The sequence below is a fragment of the Fulvia fulva genome, chromosome 12, assembly GCF_020509005.1.
Source record: "Fulvia fulva chromosome 12, complete sequence".
NCBI classification, from domain to species: domain Eukaryota; kingdom Fungi; phylum Ascomycota; class Dothideomycetes; order Mycosphaerellales; family Mycosphaerellaceae; genus Fulvia; species Fulvia fulva.
This window is the reverse complement of record NC_063023.1, coordinates 171093-195874: the sequence shown is the minus strand read 5'-3', so window position 1 is coordinate 195874 and position 24782 is coordinate 171093. Positions and strand designations below refer to the sequence as shown.

The 24782-nt window shown below is 47.9% G+C and overlaps 1 protein-coding gene across 1 annotated transcript; it reads left to right on the top strand.

The window, feature by feature from the left end:
• Nucleotides 1–19363: 19363 nt before the first annotated feature.
• Nucleotides 19364–20320, top strand: CLAFUR5_13429 (uncharacterized protein; the record flags this gene model as incomplete). Its single annotated transcript, XM_047912577.1, has 2 exons — nt 19364–19534; nt 19589–20320. 2 exons carry the CDS (start codon nt 19364–19366, stop codon nt 20318–20320), a joined length of 903 nt encoding a protein of 300 aa, XP_047768638.1.
• Nucleotides 20321–24782: the final 4462 nt, after the last annotated feature.

The window sequence follows — 24782 nt, the reverse complement described above, 5'->3', positions numbered from 1 at the left end:
CAGAAGTCACGACCCTGATTATGGAGATCCAATGGAACTCGACGCCACGGAAAGGCGCGGACGAAGCAAGCAGTTAACAAGAGATCTAACTTGCTATGCATGTGGAAAGAAAGGCCACTATGCTAGAGACTGTCCAAAGAAGAATGTTGTCAGCCGCGAGTTCAATGCGATGGATCGGGCGACAGCGACAAAGACGTACCAGGAATGCGAGGATTTCTTCTCGAAATCTGCCTAGCAGAAACGACCTGACGACAAAGGCATCAAACAGCGGCTTCTTGATTTGATGACCTAGGACACAGAAGTCAACAACAGCAACGGATAAAAGACTACTGGAACAATAACTTACGACGATGAGGCCAGAGGAGGCACGACCCAAGGAAAAGAAGGATCGCACAGCTGGTTCCAATCCTGGACCGACATCTGCCAAGGATCGAATTCCTTGTACGACGACGCGGTCTCCACCCCAGCAGACTCCTCCACTTCTTCCTCCTCCGCCGCCTCGAGATCTTCGAGCTCCTTCGCTACGGCGTCGTCGGCCTTGCCGGACGCGAGGCGAAGCTGTTTGCGAAGACGGATCTTCTTCGCCTTTTGGCGAATAATGCGCTGAGCGAGCTCGGCCTGCTGATGGAGAAGCTCCACCTCCTTCTCCTCCGCACGCTCGAGGTCTCGCTGGAGGCCGTCACGAACGTCGCGGGACTTCGTCCGCTCGGGTGCGGATAAGGTCACGTCGCAATCAGAGTAACCCTTCCTCACACACTCCGAGCATTTTCCCGACCGGGGCGAAACGACACATTTTGGGCGCTGCTCGGTGGCAGCGACTCGAGCGGACCGACAGTGATGGCAGGGGGCCATCTCGATACCGGATCGTTGTATGTCGACAGCAAGGGCTTGTCGACGGAGGGAACTTTTGGAAGAAATGGAAGGAGGAGACATTGCGATGCCCAGGCAAACGATGAAGAACAGCGGGCTTATGTGAGAAGTTCCGGGACGGAACTAAGCTAGAAGGGGGATGGTGTTACGGATCGGTTTGGGGAAGCTCCAGCCAACCAATCGATGCCTAGACACTAGTGGGAGAATCCGAAACTGATCAGCTCAGAGACCTTGGCAACTGAGCGCTCAGTCTGATCAGTATGACTCAGTGATCAGTCTGATCAGTATGCTCAGTGATCAGTCTGATCAGTTTGATCAGTTACGCCAAGACACGGCACTATATAGACGACGCTCTTTTGCAAGTAGATAGGAGCCTCGTGCTCAACTCATTTCAAGTATACACCATATACTGTTTGGGACCACTACCTTCTCAACGAGTCAGAGACATCATTGCAAAGATCCAAGCCCGGTTGGGATAACGTACAGCGGTTCCTAACATATATATCTTAAAGTTAAGAGCACTATAGATAGGTACGCCTACTAGAAGGTTATACTCGCCTACTCTCGAGCCTAGGTACGACGCTATCGCGAGGAACGCGATCAAGTCGACTCTAAACTTACGAAGCTCTAAGAAGAATATAATGTCGTCTTCGAAGACCGATAGGATATAGCGACCGAACGAGATAAGATATAAGCCGGTACTATAACATATTAGACATCCTAGGAAGACGCTAAGGCCCGTATCTAGATACTATAAATAGCCTTAGGCGATACCGTAACTAAGGAATACTATAAGAGGATTACCGATAAGCTAGTAGGCCGTATTAATACTACTAATAACTATCTCGAGTAAGTAGAGGACGAAGTCGACTAACTTAAGGCTAAGATTATATAGTAGGACACTAAGATCTCGTAACTTAAGACATAAGCCCGGCTTACCGCCTTACTAAGCGAGCGAGACCACCCGCCTACTTTTTCTAAGTAGTTAGGACCCTAGTAATAGCCGTAGTAGTAGGAATAGTAGACTACTAGTCTAGAGGGATTCCCCTAAGCCGGGACCCGTTGTTCTTAAACTCTAGGAGGTAGTAGCTATCGGGCCCGTACCTATAACCGTACTACCCGCGCCGGTTCTCTCGTACCCTTAGTAGCCCGTACTAATAATACTATAATATTCGCCGCCTAAACCGACTAACGTTTCCCCTATCCTAAAGAGTTCGATAACTTAGGCGAGCTCTCCTATATCGACTAGAAAGAGAGCTATAAGGACTCTATTACGGTACGATATACTATATAAATACCTTGCCTTAATATCTTTAACTACGTTAAGCGTTATACTCTCGGTACCCCTAGAGATATTATCCGTATCCGTACGGCTATTAAGAACGACGAATAGGTAAGCCCCGAGGATATATAGGACGAGTTAGACGATAACTTCGGTAAGAATCCTCGAGACATTAAGCTTAAGGCTAGACGCGACCTATACTAGCTAAAGTAGAAGTACGGCTAGGAGTTTAGCGAATATATCGTCGAATACTACCGCCTTAGCGCTAAGGCCGGCAAGTCTATAGTGTCGTACGAGCTATAGATTACCCTAAACGAGTTCTAGATAAAGAAGATAGAGGACTACTAGCTTATAGACCCCGTTAGCCAGTTTATTCGTATCGCTAAAGACAAGGAAGAGGTATATAATACCGTAAAGAGTATATATAGTAAGAGGGATAAGGATAGGGACGCCTAGTAAGGCGGTAACGGGCGTCGTAGTAGTTAAGGACAAGGCTAATAGGGCTCTAGATAATAGAGCGCTAGTATAGTAATACGAGTCGCGCCGCCTACTATAAATAATACGCTTACGGTCTCTACGCGTATCTAGAACGCTAGCCTAGCCGTACGCCTTATCCCCTAGCGTTATACTATACTACCTAAGCTTACCGACGAACTCTACGACTAGCTACGCTAGTAAGGCCGCTACTTCCGCTATCGTAAACCTAGATATACCGGCCTCGACCCCGTATATATTCTTTATAACTCCCGCGGTAAGTAGCGTACCGGCGACGTTAACCGCGAGATACCTATCGCTCTTAACGTTATAACCGACGCGCTAGCCCTCTAGATCGAAGTACTACCCGTTTAGGGAAATGCCTAGCTCTTTAGTACCGTCGCGCTAAAGGAGTAATATACGAATCTACGAATTATAAACACGAAGAATAAGACTACGAGATATATACCTAAGAGGAAGAATAACGTACTTTGCTACCGAGCGGGCTATACTACCGAGCGGGCTACTTTTACTAAGAACTATACTACTTCTACTTCGATTACGACGGTATCTTAATACGACGACATCCTATAGAATCGTTACTAGGAGGACAATTCCTCTTTAGATTCTTCGCTATCTAGTAAGTCTACTTAATAGGTACGTACGTTATACCCCGACTCGCTATATTGCTTATAGCATCGTAGTCTTAGTACTAGCCGAACACTATCTAGCGACTCTCTACTTACTTCCTACCTCCTAGTATCCTCTAGAGGTATTAATTACGACGCCTTATCGAAGGTTAGAGACCCTCTAGACTAAATATACTTGCGCTTTCGTACTTTTTGCTATATAAGGGCCTCGTTAGACTTACGTAGCTTACTAATCTCGCTTTATATAAGAGCTATCTAATACGCTATCTCTCTACTCCCTTTTATAAGCTAATATACCCCTTCCTTTAACGAGTTTAGCGATAAACCTGCCCGGGCACGCATTTTGTTCGTTACTAGTGTCGACTAAGAGTCGAATTCTTTTGTAGTTCGTAGTGTCTTCGACTCCTAAGGGGTAGAGTCCGGAGCTAGAGGGGTTAGCGTACGTAGCTTAATATTAAGCTTGTCTATCACTGCCTATAGATTAAATAGAACCAAACCAGCGCCTCTAAAGCTCGATAGGATGTTCTCCTGTCTAAATATAGCGTTATAGGCTGCCCGGAAGGCGCGTAGAAACTCTACTTTATCGATATAAGTAATACGCTAGCGTACTAAGCCCGAGAGCTAAGTACCGTATACCTTCTTTAAAGGCGAATAGTAACCTACATCTAATAGCTAGAGTAAGTACGAGGCGTGCGATAGTATATATAGGGCCAAGATCTTATATTCCTTATACAGATTCTAGAATACCTTCGAGTTATAGCTCTCGTAGCTATCGATAATAAGTAGTCTCTATACCCTAGTCGTACGAGCTATAGTATACTTCTAGAAATGCTCTAGCTACCGTATACCGAACTTATTGTTAGTCTAGCCGTTCTCTATTAGCCCGATTGTCTAGTCTAGACCCAAGTTGCCGTCTTAGTACTAGGTACTAATATGCTGTTTGCCTATAAGGATAACGTAGGGTAGGAGCGCTATTCCGTCTATATAGATAGTCTTAATTACTATTGCCCATTCTCTATTGCCCTATTAAACGACCTTCCTCTTTCCACTACGCCTTTCTGAACCCGTAACGACGCTCTAAGACGTAATGACACCTATTATAAACCCTATCTCGTCGAAGTTATAGGTGTCCTAGTTAAGGATACTGTTGAAATAGGTACGGGTGGATAGCAGCGGAGTGGAGTAAGAGATCAATCTTCAACTGACTAATAGCACGAGCATGCAGCAATATATCAGGAACCAATATGTTGATTGTGTTAGATGTCTATCTAAGCTAAAGGGGAGAGAAGGTATCTCCCTACAAGCTGAGTCATTGTGGATGCCTCAGGCTGCCAGATCACTTCCTGATTGTTGACTCCCTTTGAGATGCTACATCTTAACACTCCCACTCATCTCGTATGGGAGGTTACAGTCTGCTCACTTCCTATCAATAGTACTTGGACCTTTTTATGACAGGTTCAGCTGGCTTACAAACCTCTGGAAGTGTGGACCAGTCTTTGGTTTTGTAAACCCGTCTGCAACCATCTCAGAGGTTGGGGTGTACTCAACAGCAATAAGCCTCCTCCACCAAAGTTTCCTAACAGCGTTATAGGCAATGTCAATGTGCTTCGACTTGTCATGAACATGTGCATCTTTCACTAGGGTGAGGGCAGCTTGATTGTCACCTCTTAATTGGACTGGTCTCAAATTTGATACAGTCTCCTGGTTTCCAGTGATTCTTGGTTGATGGGAACAGTCTCCCACTAACTCTGGACAATCCATTTCCCTCAGCAGTGAAGCTAGGAATTGGGACTGCTTCGCACATGCATTCATAGCCATGTATTCAGCCTCCATTGTGGATGTTGCTACAGACTTTTGCTTCTTGCTCATCCAAGAAACTGGTGCCCCACAGAGGAAGAAGACATACCCAAGGATTGAGACTCTGTCTGCTTTGTCCATTGCATAATCAGAATCACAGTATCCAATAAGGTGTCCTTTTCCAGACTTTGAGAACTGAAGTCCTAGATCAGGGTATGATCTTAGGTACCTAGTGATCTTCTTCAAAGCCTTCATGTGGTAGGTGGATAGGTCACTCACAAATGAGCTCATCCTTCCTAGGGCAAAAGCAATGTCTGGCCTTGTGATTGTTGCTGGCCACATCCAAGTACCATTAATACTCTGGTACTCTGCCTTGTCACACCTCTCATCCATGTGGCTTGAAGGTTTGAGGGCCTCATAGCTGTCCATGGGTGAGTGTGTAGGTGCTGCCTTCTCATGGTTCATTCCTATCTTGGCTAGGCTGTCCCTAACAAAGTGTCCTTGGTCAAGTTTCAGGATTCCTCTCTTCCTGTCCCTTGTGACTCTCATGCCAAGGATCTTTTCAGGTTCACCTAGATCTTTGATCTTGAAGATCTTGCCAAGTTCTCTTTTGAACCAGAGAACATCTGTCAACTTTGGTGCAGCAATTGGAATGTCATCCACATGTATAAGGATTATGATCTCCCTCTTCTTATGGATAAGTAGGCATGGATCCACTTCTGACTGTGTGAATCCAATCTCTCTGAGCTTTGACACACAGAGTTGATTCCAATCTCTAGCTGCTTGCTTAAGTCCATACAAGCTTTTGAGGATTTTGAACACCATGTTTGGTGGAAGCTCAACTCCTGGTGGTGGTAACATGAAGATGTCTTCATGGAGGGTGCTTTCTGTGAATGCATTGTTCACATCCACTTGGTGAAGATGAAGATCCTTCTTACACACAATAGCCATAAACACCCTAAGGGTGTCCTGTCTTACTGTAGGTGCAAATGTCTCCATAAAGTCAACACCAAACTTCTGTGAGAAGCCCCTTGCAACTAGTCTAGCCTTGAACTTTTCAATAGCTCCACTAATGCTTCTCTTAATATCAAAGACCCATCTTGATGTAACCAGATTTGCTCCTTTTGGTGGAACAGAATTTTCCCAGGTGTTGTTACTCTGTAGAGCATCTAGTTCCTTTTGGATTGCTTCCTTCCAAAGATGTCCCCATTTCTTGTCATTCACAGCATCCTTGTAGGATTTTGGAATTGGGACCTCTTGCTTGTATGCAATGGCTTCTACAGTTGCTGCAAAGGCCATTTCCTCAACTTCTTCCAGGAATTCGCTATCCCATGGTATTGAACTGTCCACTGATTGCATGGCTGCAAAGAAAGCTTGGTGAAAAGCAGCAAGGTTCTCTGAGAGGTCCATTGCTTCTCCCACTTCAGTGGTTAGTTCGGGCTTAGGGACCATGGATCTTGGGGCTTTCTGTTTCATGTCATAGCCCTCAACATCATAGTCAGCCTTTCTCTTTCCAAGGGATGATTTAGGGACCGTCACTTGTGACCTAGTAACGTCTATTTCCTGGGGATCTAGGGAGCTTCTCTCAATTGGCTGATCGATTTTCTGAAATTCCCCTACGTTCTCCGGAGGCTGGGGAAGTTGCACAAACAGCTTTCTCGGCTGAGCGACTTTAGGGCTCTCAATTGGCTGATCTATTTCGGGGGGGCTCTGATGGACGCCTGAATGGTAGGTAGATTGTCCTAAGGATACGTTCTTCCTCGGCCTTCCTAAGGGCTTCCTAGCTGGTGCACTGCTTGGTAGATTCAATGTTGGAACATTGAGACCCATATCACCTCCAGGCTGGTCCTCAAAGAAGTCTGCATGTGTGTGTTGTTTAACAGCTCTCATGTCTGGTTCCCAAAAGAGCTAGGCTTTAGCTGTGTTTTCAACATACCCAATAAACACTGCTTCTTTACCCCTATTCATTAGCTTGTCACTTCTTGCCCATTGAGGTTGGGATCTTGTGTCCATATAGACAACAGCTTTGCATCCCCAAACTTTCAAATGGTTGATGGTCGGTTTGATACCATCAAAAGCCTCATCTGGTGAAACCTTGAACCCATCGTAATCTGGGCCATTTGGCAGTTTGTTCCTCATATAAGTTTGGGCCTCTAGTGCTTCAGGCCAAAATTCAACCGGCATTTTAGCCTCTTCAAGCATTGCCCTTATAGAGTCCTCTGAGGTTTGTATTGACCTCTCAACTGGTCCATTCTGTAGAGAGTTGTATGCCTCAGTCGGCTCGAGCCCAATCCCCAAATCCTTCTCCCACTGCTTCACTAATGCAATAAGTTCTTTTGCATTGTCAAGTCTTACTGCTTTCAGCTGCGCTGATGATTTCCTCTCTGCTTTGATCTTCCAGTTCTGGAGAGCAACTGGAGCATCTTCTCTTTTCCTAAGAGGAAAGGTCCACTTCTTCCTAGAGAAGTTGTCAACAATCTCAAGCCAGTATTTGAATCCTAGTCTTGAGATTGGTAGTGGGCCACATATGTCAATAGATACAAGGGCAAGTCTTTCAGGTCTTCTCTCTGTAACTTTGCCTTTGTACTTCTTCATCTTTGCTATTGAGCATACTCTGCACTGGTGAAAGCCATCCTTAGGGATAGGAATGGGTTCTTTCAAGTCTGTTACCTTGTGAAGATTCTGGAGCAAATTCTTCCCAAAGTGTGCAAATCTTCTATGCCAAAGCTCCCACTGCTTCAGGTCGGTCTCTGATTGAGCAGTCACAAAGGCATTCTCCATTGGTGGTGCACATGATGAGTAATGTGCCCGTTCTTGTAGGAGAGGAGAAATCTCATCAATGAATGGAACCCCCCTAAGGAGCTTTGTCTGGACAACAGTCTCACCAGAGGGGGAAACAAGAGAAAATGATGGAGGTTGCACACCAAACTGCTTGCTAAACTGGTTCCATGAAACCAGGTTCACTCCTAGCTTGGGTACAAGCAGGACATCTTCCAAAACAACTTTTCTGCCAGCTCTCCCACTCATCTCTGCATTCCCAATATGAGTGGCCAATAAAAACCCACCTCCCACTTTGATCCATTTCTTCCTTGTCAAGGGAGTCATAGATCTAAAGAGGCAGCTTTGGTCAGTCATATGGGATGAAGCACAGGAGTCAAGTAACCACTCTGACGAGGGGAACTTGCCTTGGACTTCTGCAGTTGAGTGAGCCACTTCATCATACTCATCATCATCAGACATTGTCTCTGGGGATGAGCTGCATGGTGACTCTTGGGCGGAGAAACCTTTTCCAGTCTTCTTTGCTTTAGAGGTATAAGACTGGGCCTGGTTCTTCTGGAGTGACAGCATGTCAGAGCTGAGTTTCTTCACCATTTTCTTAAGTTCTTCCATAGAGGACTTCTCTCTTGGTGTCCTCCTTGAAGTGGGTGGTGGAGTTCTCTTCTTCTTGACATGTGTTGTATTCTGGGAAGATGGTGGTTGGGAATGAGATCTAAGGACCTTTCTTGCCTCAGGCAAACTAGGGCAGTCCTTGATCAGATGATCCTTCTCACAGAGAAGGCAGGAGAGTGGTCTTGCTAGACCTGAGGGCTTGACCCAGGTGGCTGCCATGCCATACTCAGCCTTAGAGGGATCCAACCTGGCTTCTTGAGCTTCAAGGATCTTTAAGGTCCTTTCATGATCCATCTTTGGCTGAGCCATGATAGTATCCCTGGCTACATGGTAGTCAGGTGGCAGTGAGCTTAAGAGCTGGGTCATCCTCACATCAGCTTTCCTGTAATGCTGACCCTCTGGGTCAACATCAGCAATCCTTTTTCCAAGAGAAACCAGGTGTGTCCATGCAGATCTGATGGTGAACTCTTCACTCATCTCAAAGGTCACAAATTGCTTTGTGAGCTCATGTGCATGGGTTGGTAGCACCTGGCTATACTTGTTCCAGAGATACACCCACTTCTCAGCAGCTCTTCCAGATTCACATGAGCCCTCAAGCTCAAATTCATCTTCTTCTGTGATCCTACTAAGGATACTGAAGTTGCATACTGCATTGTGTCTTGTCCATGTTGGCGTATTGAGGATCTCTTTGGTTGTAGCCTCTTCTTGGAGTTTCAGAGTCTTGCCCTTGATGTTGTCAAAAGACACTTCCATTAGGTCATCAATTGCAAAGAATGCTGATTGGCTCTCCATCTTGTATCTCTGAAGGTTGAACCATCTCTTCCAATTGTCCCTCCCAAGAATTGGGATTTTGCCTCCCTTCTCCTCTGTCTTCTCTTGGTATGAATCCATAATAAATTGGATGTAATGAAACAAGGTGTGTATGTTCCAAGGTGGTGGCTCAGATCCTGCTGAGGCTTCTAGTGTAGAATGGGAAAGTTCGTAGGTGTGGATACCAAGGCCTGCTTGGTAAAGTAAAGAAGGAGCGGTGTGAGGTCTCGGGGCTAGGACACAGGTCTGTCTCTCCTAGCAGAGCTTCAAATGACTTACTTGAAGTCCTTCTTGATAGTATCTCGATGCAGTTCTGCCTACAGAGTATCTTCAAGGTATTGGCTTTGAGTAAGCCGCACAGAGTCCTTGTCTGGGTTACCTATCACTTAGTATCGAACTAAGCTCCTTGATAGGATAGACGGGGTAGACTTCTGATTCCCAGATGTTTTCTGCTACGATAGCAAGGGATACAAGTAACCTGTACTGATATAGGTTGCTCTTATTCCTGCACAAACCCGGGCTTATAACCTGTTGAAACAGGTACGGGTGGATGGCAGCGGAGTGGAGTAAGAGATCAATCTTCAACTGACTAATAGCACGAGCATGCAGCAATATATTAGGAACCAATATGTTGATTGTGTTAGATGTCTATCTAAGCTAAAGGGGAGAGAAGGTATCTCCCTACAAGCTGAGTCATTGTGGATGCCTCAGGCTGCTAGATCACTTCCTGATTGTTGACTCCCTTTGAGATGCTACATCTTAACAAGTACTTTATAACTACTAAGTAGCTTAACCGGCGCTAGGAACGCTAGGCTAAGTTCCTGTCCTAGTTTAACTTTAAGATTACCTATCGCCCGGGCGCCTAAGGAACGAAACTAGACAGTCTTACCCGTCGCTCTTAGGATATACCGGCGGGAGTAGACGATACTAGAACGTAGTATTAATAGTAGACTATTCTAAAACCCTATAACCTAGACATTAATACTTAGTTCGCTATATAAGTATAGGACGACCTACTAATAAACTACTAAGTACTATTAATTTACGACTCGGACGATAAATAAGAAGACTACTATACTAGCAATGTCGCTACCCCCCGGCGACTAACCCGCCCCGCCTAGCGAGACGTAATATAGCCGTTACTCGAACTAAACGACGCCGAAGTACGTAGTAACGTCGACTCGGAACTAGATAATAGAGTCCTAGTCGAAGAGATGCCTAGTAACGAGTAACCTATCGAAGGAAGTATAGAGCCGTTAGACGAACCTACGCTACTAGAAGAACGAGAGCAAACGGAGTTATATAGATAGATAGATAGATATTTCATTAAGCTGTTGTAGTGCCCTTTGGCCTATGCAGCTATGCTATCTTGTTTTTGTATATATAGAGGGGAAACCGTGTTGGTGAAAACCCCTCCTCCTTCCCGCCTGTCTTTTCCTCCTCGTTGTCGTCTTAAATTTCCCTTGTTAGGGGTACGCTAGTGTCATGGGCCTGCCCTGATGACTACCCTATCTGCAACCCCCCTCGCTTCCGCCTCTTGTCTATCCACTCCTCCGTCTCGCTCGCGAGGCTAAACTGCTGGAGGTATCCCTGCTGTAGTATCCACCGAGAGATTCGGCGAATGTTGCCTTTGTCCCTAATAATTGACTTGTAGTCTCTCCTTCCCGCTTGGTGCCTCCAATTTCCCCTGCCTCTCGCCCACTGCGGGCATCGTAGTAGCATATGTTCTGGGTTTTGCGATGGGTAGCCACACTGGCAGGCTGGGCTATAGATGTCTAGTGCGCGTCTTCTGAACAGGTAGGCCCTTAATCCAATGTGTTCGGACCTGATTTGGATCGCTATGCTTGCTTCGGCCCTTGTCAGGTCCCTATATAGCTGGTAATTGTGTCTCTGGAAGGCTCGGAGCGCTATCGGGCCTGTTGTCTTAGGGGGCTTCCTTTTCCAGTCCTGCTCCCATAGGCAGCTCGCTATCTGTTCCGCTAGGTTTTGGGTCTTAGCCTTGCTCCCGCCGGCCTGGCGAGTCCTACGCTCCTCCTCCTTTCGTGCTAGCCATTCGGTGCTTGTCTGTACGGCCGTAAAGGTCGTAAGGTCATCCTCTTTTTGGCTTGTCCTATATCCTGCCCCTCTCCGGTAGCGGCTTTCTATCTTATTCTTTGCCTCCTGGATCGTGGTTTGTGCTAGGTAACCTGTCGTCTTTGCCGCGTATTGAATTCTCATTCCCCGGATGTACTGGCCGATTGGTGGTATTCCTGTCTCCATTTCTACCGTGCTTGTTGACGTTGTCTTGTATGCGCCTAGTACCCTACGTAGGTTGCCTGCCTGTGTCCTGTTTAGGGGTTGCTCTATCCGTTTCGGGATCGGCTTGCCTGCGCCTCCTGTTCCCCAAATCTGTGCCCCGTACAACATAGCTGGTCTGACGATCGCCTTATACATTACTCTTGCCTTGTCGAATGTTGCTCCCCATGTAGATGCCGTAAGCCTCTTTATCGAGGCTTCATTGACTTGCGCTCGACTCTGGGCTTTCTTAATCTGTACATTCCAGCTTAGCTTCGGGTCGAGCCAGATCCCTAGTACTCGTAGCTCCGCTGATGGCTTGGTCTCGTAGCCTTGGATTCTTACCGCCGCCTTCATATTATGGTGTGTTCTCGCTTTACTGAAGTGTATAAGTTGGTACTTTTCAGGGGCGAACCGGGCACCATGCTTCTTTGCCCACTCCTCGCATTTCTTGTGCCTATCTTCAAGGAGGCGACAGTTCTCTTCTGTCGAGTCTGACCAGGCTAGGATGTTTGTATCGTCTACGAACCCCGATGCTGAGGTTTGCGGAGAGGTGAGTAGGGGGATTAGATCCGACATAAATATTAGAAACAGGATAGGGGAGAGAGTAGATCCCTGAGGTATTCCAGTCTCTGCCTTCACCGGGTCGGACGTGTACCTTCCTAGGACTAGGTATGTCGTCCGTTCCTGGAGAAAGGAGAAGACGAACGACGTTGCCCACTGGGGGATGCCTTTCTGCTGTAGGATATGTATTAGCCTTTGGTGTGAGACGTTGTCGAAGGCCCCTGCGATGTCGAGGGATAGTAAGGACGCCGCTCGGTTCCTGCCGTAGTGCCAGAGGGTCTGGATTTGCTCCGTAATTAGCTCCATTGCTGTTAGTGTCGATCGCTGGCTTCTTCCCCCCATCTGTGTTGCTGGGAGTACGTGGTTGTCCTCGGCAAGCTGCGTAAGTCTCTGGGCTACTATCTTTTCTAGGACCTTCCCTATCGTATTTAGAAGTGCTATTGGTCTGTACGACTTGGGCTGAGTATAGTCTTCCTTCTGTGGCTTGCGTAGCACTACTGTCATAGACTCTCTGTACGGCTTCGGGTGATACCCTAGCCGTAGGCACGCGGTAAATAGGTTTGCAAGGCTCGGCGCGATCTCTTCTCTACACTCTTTTAGCAGTACGTTTGGTATCCTGTCTGGGCCTGGGGCTTTTCGTCCCTTTAGCTTACTTATGACTCCTGTTACTGTGTTAGGGCTAACCGCCCAATCCATGTCCAGGGGTTCCGGGTATGTGCTCGGGTCGATGTCCGTAAGGTCTGCCTCTACTTGCGTCGAAAAGAAATGGTCGGCTAACGCTTTTGCCTTGCCCCGGGGCGTAGCCTGGGCAATCCCTTCGCGGTCTACGATTGGGGGGAAGTGAGGGGCTTGTTGCTCTTCAGGTAGTCGTGCCCATTTAGCAAGTCTCCACATCTGTTCCGGGTTTTCTGTAACGAGCCCGATCGTCGCTCTCCAGTCCTGCAGCTTATCGCGTCTTATCTGTGCCTTCTTCTCTTGTGTCGCGTGGCAGTATTGCTCCCACGTCTCTTGGGTGTGCTCCTTCGTCCACTGTCGCCTTGCCCTTCTAGCCTCCCTTACCTTCGTAGAGCATTCAGGGGTCCAGAAGGCCTTCTGCTGCGTTGAGGGCCGGAGTAACGGCGTGTATTGTTCCGCTGCTTGCCATATGACCGAGGTAATCTGTTCCGCTGCTTGATCTAGCTGAGCTGTCGTCTCGAGTTCTCTATGCTGTGGTAGGTTCGCTATTAGGAAGCCTCTTATGTCGTCCCAGCGTGCCTTCTTCCAGTTACGGCGTGGTTCGTTTGCTGGCTCCTCTATCGCCTTCACCCCTAGCGTCGTTTGGATAGGGATATGGTCTGAGGAGGCTTCTAGCGCGTAGTTCGGTCGGCATTGGACTAGTCTCTCTTCAAGTTCTCGTGATAGAAAGCATAGGTCGATCGTGCTTGCACTAGTACGGGCCTTCCACGTCTCTGTTCCCTTTGGTGTTACTAAGGCCATTCCGTAGCGTGCGGTTATGTCCAGTAGCTTCCCCCCTAGAAATGCGTGCGGGGGAGTGAATTCGAGTCCCCACTGTGGGTGGTGGAGGTTGAAGTCGCCGAGGAGTACTTGCTTCGTGTCTTGGCTTAGGGTCCGCTCTAGGTGGGCGAGGGTTCCTAGTTCCCTACTCGTCCGACCCCGCGGTGGCGGGTTGTAAACGTTATGGATCTGGATAGGGCCTTGTGTCGTGTCGATCTGGATTGATGTTATGTCTCCTAGGTTGCCCTGCTGCGGTAGTATAACCTTCCACGACTCAAGGTCTATAGTCTTGCTTACGTATATACATGTCCTCGGGATGACGCCTCGTTGGCCCGCGATTACGGTGTGGTATCTCCGGTCATTACAAGTGGCTGGGAGTCCTACGTAGGGGTTGATCCATGGTTCCTGTACCGCAATAACGTGGTGCCGTAGCGGGTCTAGCTCTTGTAGAAAGTGGCGCTGGACCTTGTCCCTACTTTTGTTTACGTTGTACTGTACGATAGTGATGTCGTCGTATAGTATCATTCGTTATCCGTGAGGTCCATTTCCGTGCTGACCTGCTGTGTCTCCTGAGCCTGTATCTCGCTGTCCGGCTGGCCCTGGGGCCGCTGGGGCGCCCCAAAGATTCGCATTTGGCCTAGTTCGTTGGCTGCCCGGTTAAGGTGTCGAGGCCGACCGGGAGGTGGATGCGTTTGCGGTTGGGTTCCCTTGTTCGTCTCTTCTGCCCTCTTCCTTTTGCTCGGCTCGAAGCCCTTGTACACGGTAGGTCCCTCCTGTTGTCGTTGGGGGTACCTAGCTGGTGTAGAGATCCTTGCTTGTCTCGCTCGTTCTTGTGCTGCTATTCTAGCCGGGCATTGGCTTGAATACGCTGGGTGCCTTCTGCCGCAGCATGCGCACCTGCTCTCCTTTTTTGGGCATTCCCTTCCCTGGTGTGGGCCTGCGCAGTGAGGACACCTTGGGGTCTTCTCCCCGCATTTTGAGGCTATGTGACCGTACTGTTGGCATTGGAAGCATTGTAGTACCCTGTGGCTGCTCTGATGGATCTCCGTGTCCATTCTCTCGCAGTTCCAGAATAGCCCATTGTCTAATATCTGGTTAGCTTGTTCCGCTGTCTCTACCCAAATAATAAGCGATGAATGCGTCTTTTCTCGGTCTACTGTCTTGTGCAGCCATGCCGCCTTCGTTAGTCGTACTCCTGGGGAGGTGTTCTGGTTCTGTACTTGGAGGTGGGGAAGGTCTTCGACCTTGAATGTCCTAGGGACCCCGTGGGCGATGACGGTATACTGTTGGTGGGAGACTCGTGCCGACTTCGCGACTTTAGTAGTCCACTCCTTATAGGTCTCCAGCTTTCGTCTATCAGACTCTTGTGCGGTAAAGAGTCTTACTACGCCTGTTGCTTCTACCCTCGCCCCAACTACCTCCTTTTGGCCGATTCTGTCGACAATCTCCTTGCTTGTTAGGGCTGCGATTTCTTGTTTCTCCGCCGGATCAGTAATGTATAGGCGTACCGCCTTACTTTCCTTCGGAGGGGGTTGATTCTTGCCTGCTGCTACTGTTGCCCATGTAGTTGGTTTCTGGGCTGCCTTCTGTGTTACTTGTTGGATTGTCTTCGGGATTTGGTATGATAGCGCTTTTAGCGCTCCTAGTAGCTGTGCTATGGTGTTCTTATATGCCCGGGCTGGGTGTTCGTCATCCCCTAGTAAGTTCTCCGCCTCCGTATATAGGGTCGTCCACGCTATGTTGTTTGTCGTTGGCCTCTGCTTTCTGTATAGTGGGCCTTGGCTTGTGTCCTGGGTTTTTTCTTGGTTTGTTCCCCGGTTTGACTCTTGCAAGGAAGGAATCGTATTTAGCAAGCTAGCTACGAGATAAGGTGACAAGTCTTAACCGCGCTTTCCCACTCATCTAGCACCACCGTGTAGCCTCGTTTCGAGAGGTTAGCCCGGAGCAAAAGCTTCCCTCTACGCCCTCCCTCCCTGTTTGCTCCTTAAGCCAATATCCACCTCCATAGGCCTAAGCCCTTTAGTGCTCTCTATTGACCGACATGCGCATCCGTCCTCTCGGGCTGTACAGACAGTGTCAGCCGTCGCTGCCAGTGTACACCACGCCCCAGGTTTTGACGCCCTTCGCGTTACCGCAGCCTATCTCTAGAAAGCGGCCGTCCATGCCTCGCAGGTTTGCTCGGGGCACACACCACGCCGGGCAGCGTACTCCTTGCGTTTCCACCTACTAACCAATATGAAGTTCCTTATCACCCTGCCCTCGATCCTCCCCGATCACAGAACTAATCCACTTGCATTGTACGTCTTTTCCCCGTCCTAACAGCCGTCTTTTCCTTGCTCAGGCTATCGTCTTTTCCTCGTCGCAATCTACCATGTCAGACTAGGTGCGTTGTGTAGCGGGACAGGCAGTGCCTCAGGCAAAACCCTCGTTCCCATACCGGGTGTTCAACAGGCCCTTACAGGCTTCGTCGCGTGTCCACCTACCCACCGCATTGCCCGCTGGCAAACACCAGATTGTTTCGTAGTCCGCTCGACGCCGTTGCATAGTCCGCTCAGTTGTTGTTCTGTAGTCCGCTCGTCCAATGTTCGTCGCTCAGCCCGCTCGGTTTGCGGTCTCCGGAGGTGAAAATTCTGCACTCATACCAGAGGTGTCCTGTCGAGCGTATAGGCCACGGTTCCGCGCCCTTCTTACACGTAGAAAGAAGAGGGACTCGCTCCCGACACGAGTACACGCTCGTCGGATGGTTTTCATACCCGTTTTGCTGGTAGTCCTCTGTTCGCCGCGGCTTCGCCTACGTTGCGCGCCCGTCGCGCCCACGACGCTCCAGCGTGAGAATACTTGGCTCTCTCGTAGCTAGACGAGAGGTTCGTAGCCGACACCACGTACAGGTGATTCTCGTCGTCGACCAACGGAGTTATATAAAGAAAAACTATATATAGAAGCATATAATAGCCGGTCTATAACGACACGTATACTTAAACTAAAGTCCGATCTCTAGTAGGGGATCGCTAATATATAGCTATAATAATAGAAGATTACCGCGTCAGATTATATAATTATCGCGGATCGACTATACGTTAATAAAGCCTTATATATCCTAGCCTTTCAGAACCTCCGTAGCCGGATAGTACGTAAATACTATAATAGTAGAGTAGCTAGCTACTAAGGTATAGTAATGACTTTTAATCTACTATAGAGGCAAAACCTCTTCTAGCCTAAAATAGTAAGTACCGTCGTAAGATACGTACGATACTACCTAATATATAGGCGCTCGACTCTATTAAGACTAATAGAGTAAGGCACCCTATCCCTATACTATACGCCCGGTTACGAATAGAAGTATATTATAGTAGACTTTATCGTTAACCTACCCGCTAGTAAAGATCCTAATACTAGACTAATCTATAAATATATTATAATAGTTACCGATATACTAACTAAACGCGTACGGCTACTCCCTACTAATGACTTAAACGCTAAGCACGCCGCCACCTTGTTCTATAAGTATATATTCCCCGTATATAGCCTACCGGAGATAGTCGTAAGCGATAGAGGTACGTAATTCGTTAGCGCGCTCTTCTATAGACTCTACGTAAGGCTTAGTATCTACTAAAATCTTTCTATAGCCTTCTATCTAGAAACGGACGGGCAATTAGAACGTACAAACTAAGTACTCGAATAGTATATCCGCGCCTATACTAACTATTAACAAGATAATTAGGTCGAGTTACTACTAGACGCCGAGTTCGCCCTTAATAATTACGAGTCTATAAGTACCGGAATAACTCTATTCTTCGCCGACTCTAGCCGCTACCTACGGATAGAGTTTAGTAGCCTAGCTAAACTATAAGTTATAGCTCGGGAAGTACCTAACGTCGAGGCTACTAACGCGTTAGTTAATAATATATAAGACACTAAAGTATAAATACGGCGGGTACTCGAGTCTATACGCCGCGACCGCCTAGATAAGCTACGCGACGTATATACTTTTACGTAAGTACTAACGGCCAAAGCCGTAAATACTCGGCGAGCGCTAGCGCCTACCTACTAGCCTAACGATATAGTTCTACTAGATGCCCGTAACATTAGGACTATACGTCTAAGTAAGAAACTCGATTATAAGTTCCTTAGGCCGTTTCGGGTCGTTAGGGCTATAGGTAGACGCTCGTATAAACTCAAACTTAGCGATAGGATACAAATTTATAACGTATTCTATACGAGTAAGTTACGCCGCGTAGTGACCGAAGGGATACCTAGATAACGTAAACTACTACTAGCGCCCGTAATCGTCGAACGCGAAGGTTAGGTATCGGAGGAGTACGAAGTAGAGGATCTAGTAGATTCTAAGATTAGGTATAACGATATATAGTATATAGTTATTTAGAAGGATCGTATACGGAGCTAGGCTAAGTAGTTAGCCGTACTACCTAGATATAAAGAACTCGCGATCGCGTTCTACTAGTAATACCTAGATAAACCTAAGCCTACCTTCGATAGACTCGATTAGCCGGTAACTTAATACGGGCTAGCGCTAATCCTCGGACCGTATATATAAACGCGACATGACTATAGCTTCCTCGATAAAGCTCTCGAGACTAGTACCGGTATTAGTACTAGCGATAGCCCCCTATACGCTCCGAGTATTAAACGTAGAAGCGTCGTAGGAGCTCCTTATTCGAGGAGGGGGGGTACTATTACGAGATAGCCCTTTTCTACGAACTGCCTCGTAATATAGTATCGTCGGCCGTACGCCCGCGCGCTAGCGGCCGCTAGTGCCCGCTAGCTCGATTCGCGCTACTTTATCTTCTCGCGCCTCTCGCGCTCTCTTAGATAGCTCGCGTAACTATATATATCTTTTCCCGACCCTATTATAGTACTCTCGCCCGTAACATACTCGCTATTCCGCTTATATTAGACCCTCTAGAGCGCTCCTTTAGCTTAGGCCGTAATATAATTATATATAGACGCTTAAACCTTATAGATACTATAATTAAAGCCTATAGCTATCTACGTAGCTAGTACGGACTACTAGGTAGTAACGATATAGACGATAAGGTAGCTATCGAGAATAACTATAAGGACAACTTCTTTATACGAGCTATAGAGCCTAGACCGGAGGTTATAGTAATAGTAAATAGTAGTAGTGGTAGTAATACCTTATAAAGATATAGACCTTTCTAATTAGGAAAGCGGTCACTAACTAGTATATATTAGTAGGCTTATTTAGCTATAGGTTATTAGTATAGTATAGACAAGATAAGTACCGGTAACTATACTAATACACTTACTGACAATAGTCAAGAATGTGACTGTGCTTAGGAACTTCCGCATTAGGAGAGCTCTAAAGAGCAAAATCAACAGATCAAAACTGAGAGGCCTTACAGCACTTGCCTTTACCAAGCCAAGAGCTGACACTGTTAGATGGCACTTAAGACTTGGGCACATTAGCAGCACCTTGCTCAATACTACGAAGAGTGTAGTAACAGGCCTTGAAGGAATTGATACTGCAGAACTTGGACACTGCGAGCTATGCAAGTTGTACAGGTCATAGAGAGTTGTTTCAAGAACTCCTAGACCCTTGGCACTCCATGCCCTTGATAAAATTCATGCAGATCTGATTGGCCCAATTGAGCCAGTATCCTCACAGAAGTACAAGTACTGTCTGATGCTCACCTGTACAAAGACAAGGATGAGATGGTGCATACCATTAGAGAAGAAAGATTATGCCCCTGCAGCAATCAAGGCATTCTTAGCCAAGATGTGGAAGTTCTACAAGAAGACCCCCAAGATATGGTTCTCTGACCAAGGAGGGGAGTTCAACAACAAGGAACTTGCCAGGGAAGCCCAGGCTGAAGGCATCAGATGGGATTTCTCAGGCCCATACACTCCTGAGCAGAATGGGATTGCAGAAGCTTCCAACAAGGTTGTGGTGAACAAGGCAAGAGCTACGATGATAGACTCTGGCCTCCCACAATTCATATAGCATTTTGCTATGAAGCATTCATGCTACATCACCAACAGACTCTACAACCTTACCACCAAGAGGATCCCAATCCAGGACTTTGAAGAAGACCTTGGGCTGGGGGTCAGGGAGGTTGACCTGAGCAACATCAGGAGGTTTGCGTGCAAGGCATTTAGAAGCTTGGACAACAAGCAAGATTCAGCCAAGTTCATGCCTAGAGCAGAGATATGGTGGTATGTTGGATTCCAGGAAGACTCCTCAACCAACTACCTGCTCTGGAGACCAGTCTGGAATGAGAGGATGTGGACAGATGATTCCAAGTTTGGACCCCACTGCACCTTCAATGAAGACTGCCTATTTGGCCATCCATACCCTGCTGCCCAGCAGGTCGCTCAGGGGGAGCCATCTCCAAGAGATCAGAGCTCCCAGCTTGAAGCAGTAGATGATGGGAGTGAAATAGAAGAAGAATCCACCTCCCAAATGGATCCTGAAGACCCCCCAAATGTCCCAGGAGGTCCCTCAGCAAGTCCCAAGGAGCCTCACTCTTCACAAGGGCGCAATCACATGCCCCAACATGCGCCCCAAGCGCGTCACACCTCTCCACAGAATGGACAGGAGACTGAGCAGCCCCAGGGGGAGCTGCAGCAGCATAGTGACCCAGCTGGACAAAATGGTGCATCAACAGAAGACTCCCCAGAGCGCCAAGTGGAGCATGTGACATTCTCACATACGCCAAGAAGCGCTTCCCCCTAGATCCAGGAAACCACTCCTGAAGAAACTGTCCATGGGCAACACCCAGAGGACTCACCTGACGACCCTGACAACCTCATGACCCCATTCCATCCTCAGCCCCATCTTGGCAAAAGAAAGAGAGGTGATATGGTGGAATCAACTGTCATGAAAAGGGAAGTGGTCTGGCAGAAACAAGAGATCGACGCAGTGTCACGTGACCTGATTCAGGGTCCGGACACCCCCATCTTCAGAACAGCTTCGTAGACACTTCTATAGCATCGACATCACTACCACTTTTCTTGAAACAAGCAAAGGTCATTCCTGAGGCCACAAAAAGAAGCACCAGAGAGGGCAGAGCCCAGCATGACTACAGAAGACTTGCCAATCAAGGACTTTCTGCAGCAGCTGCAGAATCTGCACCCAAGGAGAAGTTGAAAGACCCAACTTCCCTCACTAATGCCCTCAGCCGGCCTGACAGAGCTGAATGGGTCAGGGCAGTCAGGAAAGAATTCACATCTCTTGAAGACACAGAATGTGTCCAATGGATCCATATGTCCAAGGTCCCAAAGGGAAGGAAGCTTCTCTCTGGGAAATGGGTACTTCATTACAAGTATCTGCCAGATGGAACTATTGAAAAGCGCAGAGCCAGATGGACTGCAAAGGGATTCACCCAAAGACTTGGGATGGACTATGTCAACACATTTGCACCCACCCTAAGGCATGCTACTGGCAGAATCCTCCTGGCCCTGTGCATAGTGCTTGGCTAGAAGAGAAGGCAAATTGATGTGGAAATAGCCTTCATGAACCCCAAGATTGATAGACCTCTCTTCATCAGACCACCTGAAGGAGCTGAACTGATCAAGAAGAATGCATCAAACCTGGTCCTAGAGATCAAGAAAGGGTTGTATGGATTGAAACAGTCAGCCAACCTCTAGTACTATGATGCAAAAGAGACTCTTGAAGCTCTTGGCCTAAAGAGGATAGATTCTGATGCTTGCCTCTTTCAGGGGGAGGACATTCTTGTCCTCCTTTATGTGGATGACTTCTAAATCTTTAGCAAATCTGAAAAGAGGATTGATAACCTCATTACTGGCCTGAAGAAGAAGTACTCCATCAAGACTGTGGACACCAACCTCTTCCTTGGCATACATCTGAAGCTGAATAAGAAGGAAGACCTTCCCATCTCCTAGAAGCATTATGCTTTGGAGAAGCTCCAGAAGCATAGCCTTGACTAAGCCAAAAGTGTCAAGTATCCCCTTGACCGCCTGTATGAGAAGCATACCTCACAATGCTCCATCTAGGACTACAATCTGTTCAACATAATGATTAGGGAACTCCAGTATCTGGCCAACTAAACAAGGCCAGACATCTCCTATACCACAAATCACTTGGCCAAATTTCTGGCCAACCTATCTGTAGACCACATTATAGCTACAAAGCATGTTTGGAGATACATTGCTGGAACAATTAACAAGGGCCTAATCTTCAGAAAGAACTCTACACTGAGGCCTGAAATCTACACAGATTCAGACTTTTCTAGGGATCCCTCAGGCAGATCCACATCTGGGCTCCTAATCAAGATGGCTAGAGGCCTAGTAGCATAGAAATCTGCCCTCTAGAAGGAGGTAGTGCTCTCCAGCACTGAGGCAGAATATGTGGCCCTCACTGAATGCTGTAGAGAAGTGATGTGGATGAGGAACCTCCTGCAGGAGACTCAAAAGATGACAGGATGGAAAGCATCCCTATCCAAAATCTTTATGGACAACTAGTCAGCTATCAAGCTTGTAAGGGATCACTCTAACCACAAAAGGACAAAGCATGTCAGGCTTAGGCATCACTTCTGTAGATGGATTTATGAGCAAGGTGTCATTGTGGTTGAAAATATCCTAACAACCCTTCAGCTGGCAGACTGGCTTATAAAGCCAAAGTCCCTAAACCACATTCTCTAAGAAGGCATTCACGCTGAGGCACAATTTCATTTGTCACTGGATACTATAGGAAATTTTATTTGTTTAAAGCACATTCATTTGTATCAACTTTTGGAGCTATCTGCTCATCATCAGGGACCCATCAGGGTCATATCATGGCTGCCTTTCAAAGCAAGCCATCTCATAACAAAGGAAAATGATCGCATGGAAGTCTCTCTAGACCACCTTGAGGAAGTTGTCTCATCATCTTATCAGCCCAAATCTCCTTGGAGTTGCTCATCATGCCGTCCTAGAAAGCATCATCAGTAGCCAAGCGAGCCAGAAGATTACGGATGGCAACAATTGACTCATCTCTGCTGGCTGAACTCTGATATAGGATCCTCAGCTCAAGCAAGGCAGTTCTGGACCCGTCACCAGGAGCTCGTGGAGCAGTGATGCGATAGTCAATCTCTGCTGGGAGCAAGTTGGTTGGGTTGACTGGCTGGCCCATGCGAGTCTGGGACAAGCCAGGAGATGGAGGATTCTGGATGGGCTTGGGAAGCCACTACCAGTGGGAGATCCTGGGTAGGAGCGATGACCTGGGGACTCGCGTGGGGAGAGAGCAGCATTAGCACTGCAGAAGTGGTATGAAGAGGGAAGAGTTGCTAGTGCTACAGGAAGTTCTTTTAAGCACGCCTGCTTATGACATTTGCTACTGCCTGCTGGACCCTTCACAAGAGAAGCTTCCAATTGCTTCCAAAAGAGGAAAGATGAAGCTCAATAAGCTCAGAAGTGGGGCTATACAGGCATTCTGGCACCTGATGATTGTGATAACTGGAGCAGTTTGGCATATGCTAACATGTGCAAAACAGCTGAAGTGATGCACATCTGAAGGATATAGGAGTTGCCTGCACCTACTAGGTCTATGGGGTCATCCTGGCAGACAATCTGCCAGCCTGAAAGGGGAGTGTTGTGAATCAGGTGACTTGGGTACCATATTAGTCAGGACTTGGCACACACCCCCTATATCAGCAATATCTGTAGCCACCATAGATACATCTTATGCAATTCAGAAGGTATCTGATCACCCTTATTGTTTCATGGTTCAGCAAGCTTGTACACTCGTCAATCACCCCTACAACACCTCTCAGCACGCATACAATGTCCCCACTCCGAATATCCTCTAAGGGAGAGTGCGAAGCGCGATTCCCGTCCCAGCCACTGAAGGCGAACATACGGCGCGCCAGGCAACTGACAAGGTTATATGCTTTGTTGACCCCGTGGTCGAGCAAGGATAGCGAATGGGTGCAGAGCACTCTGCCTTGCACAAGGAGCTTCCGGTGGCATTCGGAGACTCTTGGCAGACCATGACCTCTCCAAGGTACAGCTGTGGGTGTTTTGCTGTAGCCGGCATTAACGTCATCCCGCAAGACGTTCCAGGCAAAGCGTCGAGAGCTCCAGTGTGGCACCCATGATGGTAGATCCAGGAGTGAAGGGCTTGCGAAAATACGCACATCCAGCGACTTGGTTTGCCCGCTTCAGGAGATTGCAGACTCCGTATACAGCTCCTCTACTGACCAGGAGTAGCCGACCTTAATCAATTGCTGGGTATCGGATGCTCCGGCATGTGGTCTATATCAAGGTGGTGCGGGAGTGGCGGGCCGATACTAGGTAACTCTACTGACTAGGAGTCGCCGACCTTTATCAATTGCTGGGTATCGGATGCTCCGGCATGTGGTCTATATCGAGGTGGTGCGGGAGACATTCAGGGGTGGCTGGCCGATAGTAGGTAACGTAAATGGATCGAAGTCTTGGAGACGGGTAAGTATATCCAGTCCATGTGCCCGTAGAGCCTTGATAATGGCAGCATTCGCAACCTGCTGGAGGCAAAAAGGTATTTTATGGCCACCTCGTCGAATGAAAGCTGCTACACCCCATGCTCTTAACCTCGTGAAGCTGTCCAGCTTCTGGAGTGCTTCGCGAGAAGTCCTGTAGCGTCCGTGGCATATTACATGTGTTCGAGCTAGCGATATCTCCTGACATACTTCAGCTCGGTACCAGTCATCGTCACATAGCAAAAGAAGGTATCCTGTGAGAGTGGTCCCTTGTGACATGCTGTTTCATAACTCGCAGACCTCCTAGCACCGTCTGTCCCCGCGCACTCGAGCTGGCAACAAGTGGGAAGGGGCCGCTCACAAGGCAGAGGTAGGGTCCCGGCGATGTGCCCTCCTTGAGGCGCAACGGCAACGTGCAAGACATTCGTTGCTGTACTTAGTCATTTTGGAAGTTGGTGAATGGCTACCGTGGTCTGGTAAATGGCAAGTGGCCTGTTATGGGAGTCGTGCATCTCCTGGACCGTGGGGATGTATCAAGAGCTATCGCGAAGCGGCACGGCTGGCCCATCTCTGTCTCCGAGGTGTGTGCATAGCACAGGCGACTTGTCGATGGGGCCTTCCGGGCGGACGCCATAAAGATGCGGTGCGCTCGCCAATGGTAGGACACTGGAACTCCTTAGCCGTGTCGGTCCCCATGCACCCGCGAAGCGGGTGTTGGACAACCCAGTGATATTGGACACC